Source organism: Columba livia, chromosome Z (genome assembly GCF_036013475.1).
Source record: "Columba livia isolate bColLiv1 breed racing homer chromosome Z, bColLiv1.pat.W.v2, whole genome shotgun sequence".
Taxonomy (NCBI): Eukaryota; Metazoa; Chordata; class Aves; order Columbiformes; family Columbidae; genus Columba; species Columba livia.
The window spans coordinates 15347666-15365855 of record NC_088642.1 but is presented as its reverse complement, the minus strand read 5'-3'; the positions used below and the strand labels follow the sequence as shown (position 1 = coordinate 15365855).

Sequence of the window (18190 nt, the reverse complement as noted above, 5' to 3'; positions counted from 1 at the left end):
TAATTTAAAACTATTCATTTATCCTGAGGCTGTGGTGATCTTTTTCTTAGAGGTGACCTAGAAAGTAGACATTTTCACACTTATATATCTTACGTAAAGTACCCAAAAAAGCAGAACCAAAGTCTTGGGTTTTATCATGTACAGTATGGCTCAGACCTAAGAGTGGGAAGCAGCAGAAAACAAAAGCGCTCTACATTAGCGAAGCTTCACATCAGAAAAAACCAGCAATTAAGTGGATACTGCAATAGTCAGTTTTGGAAAACAAACAAACCAATCTTGGAGTTTTACTATGGAAAAAAGGCTTACTTTGAGAGAACTTAATGCCTCTAAGAGAGTTAAAATTTTGTGATGGTTTCCTTGTTTAACTGTGCTTTGTAGACACAAGAGATTCTAGAACAAGACACATATTTTGCTGTAAATGTGCATAAAGGGCAAATTATAAATAATAACTTTGTGGATGTTTGGAAATTTTATGTCTCATGTTACCAGAGAAAATATTTGTGCAATATAACATGTATTCACATATTATGACAGGGATGTTTGTGGCGCTAGTACTCCAGATGGTACAGCTGTACCCAGAGTTCAATGCTGTAAATTATTTTGAAGGTATTTTCTATATATCACAGCTTGCATTACAAAAAGAACAATTAAGATGGTATCAGGATAAACAAAGCCTGGGAAACAGGACTCCCTGATGTCCAACAGACAGTCTTTAAAACCTGGCATTGAATTTATTTTTATTATAGCGCTAACATACCAGCAATAAAAGCAATTCCCTTTGGGAACACATCAAGCAGTCAGTGCTCCAACTGCTGATCTGGCAGCTTTGTCTCAAGTGCAGGATGCTTTGCCACAGGCTAGACTGAATTTAATACCTGAATTCATTTAGTACATCTACCTAGAAAAGGTTTTATAAAAAGACAGGATTGGAGAGAAATGCTTGAAATCCTGAGCTCATAGCACCTTCTGTAACATCACTGCTAAAGTTATTTAAAGCACCTACTCGGGGAGGTTTTCTAGCTTCATAATTAGCGTAAGTGGGAATGGCTAAGAATGACTAGTTCCACCACAGAATCTTCTTTCTTTTTTAAAAAGAAAAAAACCTTCATTCTCCACAGGGATGCCTTTCAACAGCTGTCCTCCCTCATGCACAACACCAGGCTTTTCCACATTGCCTAGCCCAAACTTTTAGGCCAGCACGATCCCCTATGCCTCTACCCCCTCCCCCGCACTAACAAGGCCACTCGCCACCGTTTACGCGGCTCCCTGCGGGACGCAGGCCAGGATCACGGGGCCTCCACCGCAACAGGGGGCTACCACGGCCTCCGCGGGGCCGCAGGAGCGAACCCAACACGCTCCGGCCACCGCCCGCCCAACACCGGTACCACAGCAAAGCCCCGCCCCGCCCCGCCCCGCCCCGCGAGCAGCCCCTCACGCCCCCGCCAACGGCCGGCCGCCACCCGCGCGCCAGCCCCGGGAAAGCTGCGGCCAATCAGCGCGCGGCAGCCGCCGGCAGGCGGACGGCGAAGCGGGCGCCGGCGCAAGAAGGACGGCGGTGGGACGGGCTGGCACACCCTTCCTCCGGTTGAACGATGTAATTGGCTCTTTTGTCACCGAATTGTCCAATCGCATAAGGCTTTCTAAAGGCAGGCTGAGCCTATGAGAGAGGTGCTTCTTCTTCTGCCCCGATAGTTTGAACCCGTGCGGCTCGGCGGCCGGTGCCCGCAGGTGAGGCGGGGGCGGCCGGGGGTGCTGCGCCCCGGGGGCCGCGGCTTCCACAGTACCTTCTCTGTAACCCCGCTGTTCCCGTCCGGCGGCTTAGCCGCAACCCCCACACCCCCGCCTCCCTCAGGTACGTACCGCTGCCCCCGGGTAGTTGGGCTGGTTGCTAAAAAAGAAAGATAAAAATGCCTTCTCTTAATACGGAACTGTGCTCTTTCGTGCCTGTCCACCCCTGTGACTGCCCGGCTGTGCCGCCCTGGTGTCTGTGTGACACCTTGCGGCTTGTCGTTGTGGTCGCTGTTGACGTGACAGCAGCAGTTGCTGTACACCAGCTCAGGGTTCGTTGCAGAGGTGTTGCAGTGAGGAGCTTAAAAACGTGGACTCGAGCTGCTTTGCCATGGGGTACTTGTGAAGGGGAAGGAATATGTCCTGTGTGTGCTGGGAGAGGGAGTGGTTCTCTTCCCTGGGTGTTGAGGCCTGTGGTCTGAATGCAGCATTCAGTTATTTTGACTTTTAGTCTAAAACAAACCCAAAGCACAAAATCCTGATTACAGGGCAAGCAATTCAAAACGAAGGATGAGAGCAGTTGTGGTGGGTCAGACCAAAGGTCTTTATAGTTGCATCCTGTTTCTAAAAGTAGCTCTCAGCATTGTAGTTGTACACAGGTTTGGAAGAAGCTGCTCTTAACAGGAAATCTTTCCATAGTGAAGTCAGAAATATGTTTTAGCAGATGCTTGAGGAAGATTAGAAGAACATGGTAAGCATGAAGATGCTCCTCTCACCTGTCCCTCACCATATAATGATTTGCAGCTTAGCAAATCAACTTGTTGACCTAGAGGTGGTGTCTTACTTAATAACCCTCGATTTCTCTTTCAGAAACTTATCCAGTATTTTCTTGAACTTAGTGCTTGTTCACTGAGATCAAAGCAGACAACGTATTCTTAGCATGATGTGGTAATGATGTCTGTAAACATCATCTTAAAATAAGTGTATTTATCTTAATTTATCATAGTAGTACAATCTAATGTTCAGTACATTAGCAGATTTCTAGAATTTTAGATTTACTGAGATTTTCACTGGAATGTTGCAATAATCAAAACACAAGGTTAGACTCTAAATGCAAACACTAGAGGTACAGACAAGCAAAACAAAGAAATGTGGGGAAAGTTCAAACTTTAAGTAGTAACCTGTTAGTGGAACCTAAAGAGGCATTCAAGTCAGTAAAAGCAGCCAGGGGAGACCGAACAAACATCTGGGAGGCCTAATCCTTGGGTATAAAGAAAATGGATGGGAAGGGGTGGCAAACACGCTGAGCTTGAGGTGACAGTGAGTGAGTTGTAATACAATGTCAAACAGGTGAGCTGTGGTTATAGATTTGAAGGGGAGAGTGACCTGGAGTGGAGAGGTAGCACCACTTATGACAAAGGAGCTTTTTGAGTTTTGGACGACCACAAGCTTGAGAGTAGCACTAGACTGAATGTCAAGGGCACAGTCTCAGAAAATTGCAAATAGAAGTAGGACAGTGGTGTTAAGTTATTGAACAAGCTTTTCAGAAGAAACCTTTCTCCTCATCTTCCTTGAGCTCATCTGTGCCCACATGTATTTCCTTTTGCTCTCCTGTTTCTCAGAAGAGTCTATGGTAGTTTAGATCTCTTTAAGTGGACTGAGAAGGAAAAACAACAGTATTTGTAATTTCTGCCTGCAAATACACCTATAATACCTGTAAGTGCTGGATAGCCAGTCCTTTGTGATCCTCCCTAATGCCCCCTACGCACACTCCGTGCGCATTTGAATACCTCCAGAACTTAGGGCACTCAGGACCCACAATTTTAGAAACCATGTGAGTGGGAAGGCATATGGAGTTGAACCTGACTTTTTAAGATTACTGAATAAATATTTTTTGGTTATTAATAGAATTTATTGACTAAGGGAAGGAGGAGTGCTAGTATAAAATTATTTGATTAATTAAAGAGGCCAAAACCAAAGGAACAGATAGGAAATAATTTACGGGAGAGATGAAAGAAGAAAATTATCAGAGAAGGAGACAATGAAGACAGAACAGATGAGGAAGCTAGTATTTATTCTCTCATCTACACACCACTATACAGCAGTGAAAGTACTTAGTAAACCTTCCCCTGACTTCATATTTTGTACTTAAGAAACACAGTTAGTATATTAGGGCTCAGCAGGAAGTAGAGAGATGGTAATAATGTCTTTTGAACCTTGGGCTGTAGAAAACCTTAGCATTTAAAATGGTTTCTATACCATTTAAAAATGTCTGTCTTCAGCACAGGAACAAACTTCCCATTCTGAAAGGTGTATATACTCCTGACAGAGAGAGCTTTTGTGAGGGAAGGAGAATCAACTCAACAAAAAGACCATTTCCTTCTGTATTCCTACATAGAAAGCTATGAGATTATTACATTTTTTTGAGATTTTGAAAACAAGATGATGATGCTTAAGGAGAGTATTCCTCCCAAATTAAAGACAGTACAATTAGCAATTTAAAAACAACATTTCTGTCAGAAAATGCATCTGTTTAAAAAAAAATGAGAATACTATAATTGACCGTTTTAAAGGTCTCTCTCAAAATAAGTTTTCCTTGTGCGGTTGTTTGCCACATTGTACAAGCAGCTGATTCCTCTGTTTACTTGTGGTGGTCTTCTTCCTGTACTTACTCTCTGCTGACAGCTCCCTGCTCAACATGTCTGGTGATTACTTTTCATGTGCATCAGGCCACTATATCACTCTGCTATTCATTCATTAACAAATTCACTGTGTTTAATACTTAGTTCCCACTCATTCTGTAATTCCTTTCATTCTCCTCATATCCTTTAGAATTCTTTTTCCCTATATCCTATCAAGTTTTATCACAAGAACTTCAGTTCTTGACTGAAGGACTTATTCAAAGCTGCAGCAGATTTAAAAGAGACATATATCTTTCAAGAAATCTTCAAGTTTCTTCTCAGTTCTACATCATCTGCTTCCCAGGTGTTCAAAGAATACCTTACTCTCTTGCTTAGAAATTGCTGGAGTGATACCTGAACCTAAGGCATTACCTGTTCTTCCATGCCTGTTAATCTTCCTGGGCCTATAAGACAAGAAGAGTCAAAAAAGTAGAGAGAGACTGATGTTGACAACTAAGTTAAGGCTTCGGGGTATTGAACTGGAGTTTTCATGGCATCATCTCAGATGTGGCTGTGGTTGACATAGTTTAAGGGTAAAAAACTGCAGTGTAGCTCAGTCATTCCTGCATTGCTCTTTCAGAATTTTGTACTGAAACAAGCTGATATTGGTCCAAACCAATACAGTGTGAATTATAAGGAGGAATTGACACAGGAAAGTATCTGTAAATGAAGCCTTCTCTTATTCTTGATATATCTGTTTCTTGTTTTTCCTCTAGCAGTGTATTTTAGTTACTATTGGTGTAAATTTTATATTGCATATCATGAAGCATTAGGTATTAAACATACTCAATCAATGCAAAATAAAACTTTCATATTGTTGCTTTTGGATCTGCCATTGTTTTCTATTAAAGTTAGTGGAAGTCTTTTCGTGGTTTTTAGTATGGTTTGGATAAGGCAGTTTCCTACCTAGCATTATACAATGAGACTCTATTATCAGGTTAACCTGTTGACTGGGCGTTTATGTATGTTCTACATCACAATCTCTGTCTCTGGGGAAAATGTTGGTGGATATACAGTAAACATGTTGGAACTGAAAAATGAAGTTCAGCTTCTACTGTTTTATAGACTAACTTTGTACAGAATGTCATCAAATGAGGAGAAAAGCACAAGTCCAATTTTGCCAAAAGACTCTGTTCGGGGCAGTTCTGTTTCTTCACATCTTCAGGTAGGAAAGAGGCAACCTCATTTAGTTCACTGTCATGGCATTTTATTTTGCAAAGAATAATTAAGATGAAATCTAACAAAACTTGCATCTTTTTTATGTTTCACGCATACAGGAAAACAGTAAAAATGTTAGTGAAGGGAAGCAAATCAGACAACAAAATCCAAGATTAAAATATCTTCACTTGGATTCCCTTTTGTGCATTTCACAAGAAATTTCAATTTATGTCAAAATTCTTATCTGAACCTGAGAGGTTGATCAATGACAGCTAGAAGTAAAATGGTACCATTTTCTTTTTTTTTTTTCTGGTGTTATTTTTTTATGTGTGTTAAGTCTTATAAAGAAGAAACTATTTTTAAGGGATGAAGTGTGTCTGTTAGACTTCATGCATGGTGTTGTACGAATTGATTCATTTTAATGAATTTGTTTCCTTTGGAGTAGGATCGTGGCCAAGTTAATCTCAGAAAGGAAATGCTATTTTTGTTTCCTGCATCAAATATGTCACGATATGCTAGAACAATAACAGTGGGGTTTTATCCTTTTCTGTGCTCAGCATTATTTTGAGAGGATGGAAGGGTACTGGGTAAAGTCTTATTCTTTTGAAAGCAGCAGATTTTTATCCTTTAGGAATTGGTTGTTCCTATTTGAGTAGTGGATGGGGTTTGTTTCCTTTGATCGGATTCTATCCAAAACAGGCTAGTTTGAAGAAAATAAGTTTTGCTAGTTGTCGTGTAGAAATGCATCTCCACTTCTGTCACCTGGTGGAATGGGCCTGTGCAGCACAAGCCTTGTTAAATTAAGGGGACTTTTTTTTCATGTGGATTGACTTTGTCCCTTTTGAACTACCTGTTCGTGGATGATTCATTTCTGCAGTTCATATGCTTCTCTGCGGTCATATCTCATGGATAATTTTTCTTAACCCTTTTTCAGCAATAGTAATTCATCTGTGTTTCCTATGACTTTTGTAGTTGCAAAACAGGATCAAGATATTGTGCAACAAATTTTGAAAGAGCAAAATTTTCTTTTATGATGTGGTTGATTACCAGAGAGGTTCTAAAGCCACCTTGTGGAGAATAATAAAGTAAGCTAATATTAATGAATGACTGCTTTGCAACTGAGAACAGGTCTTGAATGGAATAGTTCCAGTTGGAAGGGACCTACAATCTTCATCTAGTCCAACTGCCTGACCAATTCAGACATTAAAGCATGAGGGCATTATTGATGGCATTGTCCAAATGCCTCTTAAACTCTGACAGTCCTGGGGCATCAACCACCTCTCTCGGAAGCCTGTTCCAGTGTTCAACCACCTTCTCGGTAAAGAAATGCTTCCTAATGTCCAGTTTAAATGTCCCTGGTGCAGCTTTGAGCCATTCCCATGTGTCCTGTCACTAGATGGCAGTGAGAAGAGGTCAGCACCTCCCTCTCCACCTCTCATCCTCAGGAAGCTGTAGAGAGCAATGAAGTCACCCCTCAGCCTCCTTCTCTCCGGCCTAGACAAACCCAGTGTCTTCAGCGACTCCTCGTAGGAGCCTCTTATTCTTGAAAAAGAACACTGGGGTCACAGCTGAGCAATAGGAATACTGACAGGGAAGTACTCCTTTTAGATAATTTTGAAGGGCCTTTTTTGTTTTGTTTGGGCCTTTTAGATAATTCGATGTCTTTAAATAGAGGCCAGATTATTACCTTTTCCTTATAAAAAGAATCCACTGGCTTTCCGAGAATTTCCATTTACTGATAATTGAGTTGCAAGACTTTGTCCATTTAATCCATTCTTTTCCGGTTGTTCAGTAACCTTGACTGCAATCCTAAGGGCAAATTCTATGCAGCATCTGTAGAATTTTATAATATTTTAAGAAGGAATTTTAAAAAAACATAAACTCCTGAATGCTCTTGTACCCCTTGGTCATTGTAACACTAATTTATTTACTTCTACAAAACCAAGATAGTATGCTTTAAATGACCAAAACTTCTCTGACCTCTGACCATCCAGCCTTAGAACTATATTCCTGTAGCCTTATGCTCTAACAGAATTTTTGTAGTTAACATAACAGTTTGACAGCTTTGTTTAAAGTGGAACTGAGACTAACACATTGGCTTTTTTATTCTGCTGAAATTTTGCTGTGGGGAATTTTGTATAGATACTTGTAGTTCCTGATTGAGTAAATCATCTGAAGATATCTGTTTTCTTTTTTTGACATTTGGTAAAATCTAAACTGTATTTCTCTAGAAAGATATGGAAAATTTGATAATTTACTGATGCACAACTAACTATATGTTGTGTGTGGAACATGATACTTCCTTTTGCTTATCAAAAAGATACAGTAGATATTTGTTTATAATTATATAGCTTCACATGCACTTCAATTTTAACATGATAGACTGCAAGATGGGAAATAGAAAGGAAGCTATAATTCAGCTAAAATGCACAAAACCTAGCTTCTTTGAGTGGCATGTAATTAGTTGAAACCCTCATAGATGTAAGGGTTGCACTAAAAGTTTTAAAATATTATCCTTTTCAGCTGGTAGATCCAAAAACTTATTACATGTTATTGGTACCTTTGACTGATTGTTTCTACTCTAACTTTTCCCAGCTTGAAGAGGAAAATAATTTTTAAATTCACATTTGGTTTCTGAGGTTTGACTGCATTAGGATACTGAACAGAATTAGTAAGATAGTATTAAGTGAAGAAAAAAATGATTACTAGTGGCCTGGTTTAGTACCTTCCAACTGGCATTTTTTTTCCAAATGTTTAACTAGTGGCTTTGATTGGTTTCAGCATTTAACTGCTACTGGGGCTTTTAAAATTAATTACTGGATTGTATCATAGAATGTCCTGAGTTGGAAAGGACTCAACAAGGATCATCGAGTCCAACTCCTGTCCCTGCATATGACAACCCCACAGTACACACCATGTGTCTGAGGGTGTTGTCCAGTCTCTTCATGAACACTGTCAGGCTTGGGGCTGTGACACCTCCCTGGGGAGCGTGTTCCAGTGTTCCAGCACCCTCTGGGTGAAGAACCTCTTCCTAATGCCCAACCTGAACCTCCCTTGGCTCATCTTCCTGCCACTCCCTCTGGTTCTGTTGTTGGTTGCCTTAGAGAAGAGCTCAGCGCCTGCCCCTCCTCCTCCCTTGTGAGGAAGCTGTAGCCGTGATGAGGTCTCCCCCCAGTCTCCTCCTGGCTGAACAAACCAGTGACTTCAGTCACTTCTCATATGACTAACTGCTCCTCATACAGTGTCTTTAAGTTATAGTACAGACTGTTCACAGTTTCACATTGAATTCTAAATGCTTGCATTCTGAAAATCTATTTAACTAGGGGATTTAAAAAAAAATGTTAATTAGCTCACTTTCATACGTAGTATAGTGCCGTATACCAGTTAAACTAATTTATAACTTCTTAACTGGAAAGCTTTTATTTTAGTGTTATGTACACATTCTCTATACCTATGTGATTTAAAAAATTAATAATATGAGGTGACAATTATATCTAATCTAAATGAAATACTGTATAATCAAATGTCTTTTGATAGGCTTTAGAACTCTCGCCAAATAAATTGTAATGTTATGGAATGTGAAATGTGGCTGTGTTCAGTAGCATCTTTCTTGTGGCTATAAATATACATGTTTCTTTTCAGTAATACTAATGCTTAGGAATAGTACCAGGTTATTAATAGCTTACAGGATCTGGAACTTTTTTTTAGTTCATGTTTTTGTTTAAGGTGCCTATTATAATATCCAATTCTGACATCTAGGAAAGTCTCTCTGTGTAACTATGTAGTTGTAGTTGGAATGAACATGAAACAATAGAAAGATAAATTATTATAATCATTGTTAGAAAACAGCTTACTTTTGCCACTTTAAGGGAAATCCTCTTGGTTTTCACAATAATAATAATAATAATAAAAACCTGAAAACCATTTCTACTCCTTCATACATAGTTTTTAAAAATGTAGTTGTAGTTTTATAATTATTTGCCTTCACTTTGTGACAGGATGAATATGAAGAGCTGCTTCATTATGCTGTAGTGACTCCGAAGTTTGAACAGCGTGTCTCAAAGAGGTCAGAACCTGCTTCAGAACTGAGAGCAGGTATCAGATTTGCAGCTGCAACAGATGATGCCATTCACCATAAGACTCCAGGTAGTATGTGCAAAGCTCTGTTTTGAGCTTACAAGAGCAATGATATAACTTTTTTGAATTAAGTTTTCTAATAGCTTCTCTTAGAAAAAATATATGTAGCTGATATATAGTACATTTACGTTTTGCACAAGAAATTTAGGAAGGCATATTCACTGACGATTTCTGTCTCTGACATTGTTTTCAGATTATAGCATTGGTGTTCTCACATTTCTCTGTGGTTTGTGATGCAGATGTTTAAAGTGGTTGGTGTAATAATGCAAAAAGGAGTGCCCTTACTTACAGTATGCTTCACTGAAATTTGACAGGTCATAACTGGTTTTGCTTATACCTGTGCTGCCATGATAAATTAATATTTAAAATAGGATTATTTGGAAGCAGGAGTTACCTTAAAAGGGCTTTGCGTAATGACTAATCATATCACTACATGAGTGTCATTTGTGCTCTTTTAGTTCAATTACTCTCTTCTAAGTTTTACTTTATTGGTTGGTATTTAGGACTGTATAGTGTCCTATGATGCATTAGTAGCGCTGGCACTTATGACTATATGTTGTTTGCTTAAATCACTAGCATTTCGACTGAGGAAGCTCTCTTAATTTTGCTTCAGAAGAAATAGTAAGCAATCATGCCTGCTTTATTTATTTACTAAGGATTTTAGCTTAATCAGGAAGAACTTACTTTAAACTAACTTCTATTCTTTATCATGCAATTTCGTTAGAAAAATATTTACCTACTGTTTTCTCTTCACTTCTCTTTTTGTGATCCTTGAGGATGGGTTTATGTCTACTATTTAGAGGAGCATGGGGTGCAAAATGTGCAGATAATTTTACTACTAGAGACTAAGCAGTCTTGAAGTGCTATGTAAGTCTGGTGCTAATTATTATCTTGGAATAAATGTTTTGCATGGCTAATGTGTGGAAGAACTCTCGGCTACATTGATCAGAGCTAAATAACTCTCTGCTAGGAGGAATTTACCAGTGTGATTGCAGAGGGCAATGCAGACACTGACAGCTGTTTACTTCATATCAGAAAAAGAACCATGAGTACAAAAAAAATCTATCTTCTTAAATTGTACTTTGTGTTCACTGGAATATAAAGCAGGCTTAGTAAGCTGTCAATTACCATTTAATTAACTCATGTTAATACAATATAATTAAAAATCTAGAAATAGGTTCTTAAGATAAGAAATTGTCATTAAAGTGAGGGTGTTAGTATTGGTTATGCTCTGTATCCTTCCACAATGAATTTCTGCAGTGGACTTTAGGTACATTCAGACACCCAGGCCAATATCTCTCTTTCAAGTATGCCATAATGAGAAATGTTCTATTATTTTTATAAACTAGTGGCGAATCTTAGTCCTTAAGGACATCACATCTGTAACTTATTCCTACGCAGAATTAGGGTGGTTGTTCTTCTGAATATCAGACTGCAATAGCAAATGTGGAAGGCATGATTTTGGTTTCATTGAGAGAATGGGAACAGAGATTTGGAGAGAGAAAATATTCTGTAATGGAAGTGGATCTGGACTTAGAATATGAAAAATGTTAGAAAAACTTCTGTCAACGTAAAAGGTTCAAGTGCAGCCTTTGCATTATGATTTTTACATATTGAAGGTTATTAATTTAGCCCAGTGTAGTTAGGTCCTGTGTGAAAATTGTACCAAGTTGTATAAGAAATCAGATCAATAGAAGCTGCTGGTATTTTCTACTATGGCAATTTTTCTTGAACAGTCAAAACTTGTAGAAAAATTTCCTAGAAGGAGAACAGTTGCTTTGGGTTTAAAAAGTTATGATAAAAAATATTTTTATTGGGGGAATAAAATATCCTCATCTGTTATATCAGATCTAGGTACCAAAAATTGCAGCCTGGTAGACTCAGCTAAAGGTAACATTTAAACTGTTTGTGATTTCCACAGCAAAAGAACATTCTGTGGCTACTGCCAAGAGCCCAATACACTCGGACAAAGTTTGTTTAGATATTGCACATGGGAAGGGTTTAGTCTTCTAATACCAGCTGACTTGTCTGAAGTTATTTGCTGTTACGTAGAATCTTGGTTTATCAGAGTGATAAAGCAATATCCTGAAATCACAATACAAGCACCTGTCACAGTCTGTTTGAATGTCTCAAATTTACGTGTCAGCATACTCTGTAAATTAAACTTTATTCTCTAAGCTCATTAGGAAGGAAAACAAACACATCAAACAAGGGCTCAATCCCTTTTGTACAGACTAGTCTAACACGTGAATTTACTAATTCATCCCTTAGTTCATGAGGTTTCTGACTCACAAGTTCTCCATTTAATAACTTGCAACTTGTAGCTCTCACCCTATGAGCAAAATAGTTGCCTAGCTGACAGCAAGATTGCTCCTCCTTCCTCCTCCATCGCAGCGCAGGCATCCCCTGTATCACACCAGTAAGCTCAAAAGCCTTGGCAGTCCAGCTGCTGTTGGACATGCTTTGTAAGCCTTTTGGGTAAGATGACATATTTATATCTTCCAGATTGGAAGTTTGTTCCATAACATTTCCGTTAGTTAGTGGATTCTGAGGGAACTGCCAGACAATGAATGTGCAAGGATTACGGCTGCAGGAGACAGCAAGCTGCAGGTGATAACGGCTGCGTAATGACCTGTAGCCCTTCTGTCCATCATGTCCTCCCTACATGCTGCTCTTGCCTTGGCCTAATAGCACTACTCCCAGAATGCACCAGACTTTAGCATGAGCTGTATGTTAGCCAAAATCTGAGCAGGACTTGCTGAACAGTCACAGCATAGTAGAGAAATTGTCATATACAGTTAGATCACAGTACCAACATGGTTCCTGTTACTGGTCTCAATACACTAACCATCATGACGCTGGGTGTCCCCAGTTGCCGTGAAGGACTATGTAGGTTGAAGCCAGCTCAAACCCATTGTTCTGTTGGAAGTCTGTTTTTTTTCTGGTTGCTCAGTTTTTATACTGTGTTGGGTTGAGCCAACACGTCCTGCATTCTCATCTGGTTAGCACAGAAATGCATTCACACTTCTTGATCAGCTAAGGCCACTTAAACATCCAGTTGATCCACTAGACTGGTATGGTCATTTATGAAAAACCAAGGCCACCCTTTGCCTCTCCTGTGTTAGGTTCAGCTTTCTTTACAATAGCTGTGGTCACTCCCTGTATTCTTCCCTGAGCTTCATGAGCACAGTGCCCCCGAGTCTTCATCCATTGTCACACTAGCAGATGGCCAGGATTCAAATACACTTGCAAACCTCTTCAGTTGTAGAGCAATTCAGGTCAGCTGCTGGAAGCATTTCTCATCTTGAGAAGTTGTTCTTAAAAGGGGAGTAGAACATTTCAAACCCAGCTATGTGGAATTATATTATGGAGCAAATTGCAGCTCAGGTCTTGTCCCCAGTGCACTCTCTCTGTAGAGTTTTGTCTTCCAGTTTAAGTGAAACATCATTTTGTAGTGGAATATTTGTGATGTGTGATACTATTGTTCATAAGAAAGAAAATCAGAATCAAAGTACTAGACTTGTACCTTTTTTTGGCAGGTGACTGTACACTCAATTTTCAGTCATTGTCTGAAGATAAGATTTTTGCCAGCTCTGTCTGCTCTCTCTTTAATTCTGCGAGAAAGGTGGTGCTCTTGTGGGTCTTTTTTGTTTTTCTCTTTTTCTGGGGCCAAACACGTAGCCTGTGAACTCTTTGTTCCTTTTGACTGCCTATTGGTACGTAACAGAAGTGAGAGAATGAATTTCCATTCCCTTGATTACGTCTCTTGAAATATTTGAATAGAGTTATATTTGAATATGCTTGGTATTATCGAATAAGAATAGTTATTTGCAAGCTGTAGTTAATTCTCACAGCAGAGGGAAAAGACATGCTCTTATACTTGATGGTGATCAAAATTTTGCATTGTGGTTGTATGTGTTGTTCAGTGCAAGGAGCCCCATGTTGCCCTCAGTTACAGACACTCCGATATTTAGTATCTTTGCAAAGGGCAGCACCTTGTAAAATACAATTTGTCTTTTATTTTTAAAATCAAAGAAATTGTTAAAAACAGTTAAGAATGTGTGCTTGTTCATCTCAAAGGCTGAGGCAAGGAGAATATTTACATGGCCCCATAATGCTTCTCTTAACTACACACTATAAATAAATTTCTGATGCTTTGCTGCTGTATCAAAACATAGGTTTGGTGTTTAAAATGTCATTGTCGTTCTAGAAAAGAGATGTCTTGTATCTCATTGAGACAGATCTTGAAACAATCTAGTTGTAAAAAGGAGGTTATTTCATCTTTTTCAAAAGAATCTGACCAAAATCTTTCCAACTCTCCTATATAACCTCTAGTACTGATAGAGGATTATTGCGTATTTGAGTGGTGTTTGCCCCAGTGTTAATGGCCTCTGAATACATTTTTCTTTTTTCATTATACTAGTAACAAGACTTTGGATGGACAGCAAAAAAGTAGGTAAATTCAAGTTCAGTGCCATACTTGTGACACTGATCAGTGGGATAGATTAGCGGGTTGTTTCTGAAGGCCAGGTTTTTTTGTTGTTGTTTAGCTCTGTTCTTTTGACATTGCTACATGCTCATGCTACGAATCAGGCTCTTTGACATTTCTTCTTTCCATGTCCAGCTCTAATACTGTTGCTGTGTTAAAATAACAAAACTGGAATTTATTAGTGTAGTGTCCTATAACTTGGTAAAATAAAATGCACATCTGTGCTGAGTATAGTGTTGATGCCTAGAATTTTCTCCTCTGCAGATCTTCTCAAGCTTGCAATATTTTTTCTCCTTCTCCATGTGATGTTGGTATTGAAAACAACAGTTTCCATTACCACATTATGCTTTCTTAAATTGAGTTCTGTTTGTGTAGTATTCTTTGGTCTGGCATTTTGAGTTTCTCCTCAGGTTTTTGAAACTGAAGTGAATGTTTCCACTTTGGGGGTAGAAGTCTAATTACTGGTAACCTCTATTTGTTGCAGTAAATCTAATAACACATAGTATCTTCACTAAAAGCTTACAGTCAAATGAGAAAAATAAATGGAATAAAACATGCTGTGCTATTCAATTCAATGTCCAAATGCTTTTAAACCTTGAAACCTAAAACTTAATTTCCTGTTTTCGTTACCAGTTTAGTTGATTAAATTTGAAAATGACTAAGGCTGGAGTAGTAAATTATTTGTAGCAAAGATGTGTAATGATGATTCACACCCAAACAGTGGGAAAATTCCTTCTCTTCAGAGTACCAGTCCTCAGTATTGATCCATTGAACTTGAGAATATTTCTTGAAAAAAAAATATATATTTTAGCAAATTGCTGCCCTCAGCTTGGGCCACTGATAGCAGATCATTTGTGAGAAGTGTGTGAGAGCTTATTTACTTAACAAAAGCACTGGAAGAACATTTTTAAAAAAGTAGTACTGGGATAACAGATATCTGGAAAAACAGCTAATAGCCTCTACTATAAACAAAAAACACAGTCTAGAGATTTGTCAGAGTAAATGCAAGTGGCGGTTATTTAGTGGCATACGTTTTATACTTTTTCATATCCAAATAGTTCCGTGTCCTTGATTACTTAGTGCATTTTAACTAAATGGAATCATTTAATGCAGTGGAAAGAACAGGGACAACAGGAGAGCATTAGGAATAAGAAAAAATAAATTAATTAAATGTATAGAACTAGAAAATTAAGTCAATACTGGAAGGCCAAGTAGCAAGTGATAGGACAAGATGAAATGCCCTCAAGTTATACCAAGGAGGGTTCAGATTGGATATTAGGAAAAGGGTTGCCAGGCATTGGAGCAGGCTGCCCAGGAAAGTGGTGGAGTCACCATCCCCGAAAGGTGTTTAAAGTTGTTTAAAAGGCATTTAGACGAGGTTCTTAGGGACATGGGTTAGTGCTAGAGCTGGGTTGTGGTTGGACTCGATGATCTTGCTGGTCTCTTCCAACTGGAATGTTTCTATTCTATAAATTAAATTCTACAATGGTATAAATATGTGACAGATACACTCAGTGGACTCAGTGAAGGATACATCCTATGATAAATGGTAAATAGGAAAAATCAAAGCTGATTTAGGATAATCTGAACATAAGGGAGCATTAATGGGAACCAGCGACAAACTTGTTCTACTGCAATCATGGATTAAGGCAATAGTCAGTCTATGTTGATATCCTGTTTTTATTGGTTACAGTTTTTTTCTGGTTTTCCTTGCAAATATCTTGGAAACTGTGCTGTGAAAATTTGATGTGTTAGTAAACCAAGCAAATAATAAAAGTTTAAAAATAAAAGCAAAGCACACATTTTACAGCAATGTTGCAATTGACGGAAGAACACAGTGATTCAGGAACGGGAACAAGTAGTGAAGGACAGAACTGGGAATACTTGATAATAGTAGCACTGTCAAATATTTTAGATTGTGAAGCATCAGTCAGATTCTTCATTACTGAAATTAGAACTATTTCAAGTAGTGTGGGTCATCTGGCTAGCATGTCATATATTTGGAGATCTTTACAAGCAACAATATTCAAATTCTGCCTTTAGCTAAGTAATACTTCTCTTATTTACAGGAGCAGCAATGAAAAAAAGCCAGAACTTGATCTTGATATGCTGGTGTAATTGGGAAGAATCTGTTTATTGACTTCTGCTTACGTAACGGGGCAGGGCATTTAGTCTAGAGAAATGGTGTATTAGATGGGGCTAATTTAGCTCAAGCCAATTTTAATTTTATGGTGATTAGTTGTATATGGCCTTGGGAGGAGTGCCAAAGAGCAGCTATAACTGCCTCTGCGTCACAGTTCTTCCTTATTTCTGTCTTGTTTTGGAGCATGAGTGTAGTCATTGCAATTCAGCTTACTTGATGTGGGGGCGTATTAGCCAGACAGATTCTCTCACTTCCTTTGGACAGGAGGCCTGACAGTCGCGGTAACTGTGTCAACTGTCAGGCTCAGCCTTGAATAAGTTAGAAACATACATTTCCAGTGTCCACTGAAGATACTGTTTTGTGACAAATAGTTAATCTTATCTCTGGATGCTTGTAACAAAAAATAGTACCCATCCACTACAAAACCAGCTGGATAGACAATATTTGTTTTCAGAAGGGGAGAATAAGATTTTGGAGGTTTCCCCTCTCCATTTGTGAAAGAAGGAGAGTATTCTTTTGAAGTTGTCCTGATTGTTATTAATACCAGGAATCTGCTAATCCCTCTTCTTTTCAAATTTTTCTATTCAGCTGGCCACTCAAATAACAAATTTTCTGTCAGGAATAACTAAATATGAAACAAGATTGAATTTAATCTGTTTGCTTAATTATTAACCTCTTTGCGCTTTTTTTTGTTGTTGTTGTTCCCATTAGTTGGAACTCACATACATGCCCATTCGCTTCTGGGCGTGGATTAATTTTTACTGCAGTGGTAGTTAGCCACGGCACCTGAAAGTGAGGCCTTATGGATTTATATAATCCCTTAAACAATAATAGATACTTTATTTCTAGAAGAGTTTAAAATCTAATTAGATGAGCAATTTAAAGCCTGCAAGGAAAATGGATGCAAGTACATACCAACATTGAAATACATCCAAAGGTTGCGTTGTGAATGCACAAAGGCAGGCCCCTGGCTTCAGGAGTTTACAGTCTCATTAAGGAAAATGGCAAAAGTTTTTAAACTTTTGACCTGAGATGTTAATCAACAAAGAGTCTTTACTGAGTCAGATGGCTCTTGTTTCTGGCAACACTATATTTTGGTACTTGCTATGGGCATCCTCTTTAAAATGAAATTACATTAAAAGATTCTGTTCTTCAAGGGAGTGGCAGTTTTGATTTGACTAATGTTACAGTAGGACTGTTGGTTTAAATATACTTATCTTGGAAACATGTATTTGAATTAAGGTTGGTTTACATGGGAAAGGGAGGTTTCTGATGGCTTTTTGTTGTTGTTATTAATGCCTGTCTTCTGGGTTACATCCAGAATGCAGACCAGTCAGCATTTTCAGACTATCACTCTTTATTCTCTGTTTCATTTTAGTCTTAATATCACTGAAGGAGCCTTCTGAGGCCAATATGGAACGACTTTGCCCTGGTCTTTCAGAAGAGACTTCTTCACAAGGGTCCACACGTGGTCCAAGAGAAATCAATGAAACTGTAACAACTGAATTAATTTTACCCGATGAAAAAGTAACTCAAATAGAAAGCATACTTGATCTCTGGAGTGGAAGTCTTAAGGTATTTATTTTGTATGGAATTCTTAAGAGTCATATACAGATGTCAGTGTGTTGTAGAGTAAGCATGAGTGCAGGAAAGGTTGCAGTGTGATTGCACTGTGAAATTATAGTTTTATTTTTGATCGTTTTTGTTGTGCGTTGCATGTAAGCATTAGAAGATCTTATTTCAGAACTTTGGAATAACTTTCTCCATGAGAGATGTTCAGTTTGCTATCATTCAAAAACTCATGTTTGCTAATATTTAGAGATAAAAACAGCCTGTGTAACGGAGGGATCACTG

The 18190-nt window shown here is 38.6% G+C and overlaps 1 protein-coding gene across 6 annotated transcripts in view; it reads left to right on the top strand.

Annotated features, from left to right (window-relative positions):
- The first annotated feature begins 1582 nt into the window (after positions 1-1582).
- POC5 (POC5 centriolar protein) overlaps positions 1583-18190 on the top strand; it is a 31055-nt gene continuing 14447 nt past the window's right edge. For 2 of the 6 annotated variants that reach the window (XM_065047358.1, XM_065047357.1), the window contains exons 1-4: positions 1668-1852; positions 5475-5574; positions 9566-9713; positions 17715-17911. In XM_065047358.1, the coding sequence (XP_064903430.1) occupies positions 5491-5574; positions 9566-9713; positions 17715-17911 (429 nt within the window). In that variant the 5' untranslated portion in view covers positions 1668-1852; positions 5475-5490. Of the gene's footprint in view, positions 1853-5474; positions 5575-5720; positions 5854-9565; positions 9714-17714; positions 17912-18190 lie in introns of those variants that run through there. The other 4 variants (XM_065047360.1, XM_065047359.1, XM_021292190.2 and 1 more) reach the window with 4 other exon arrangements.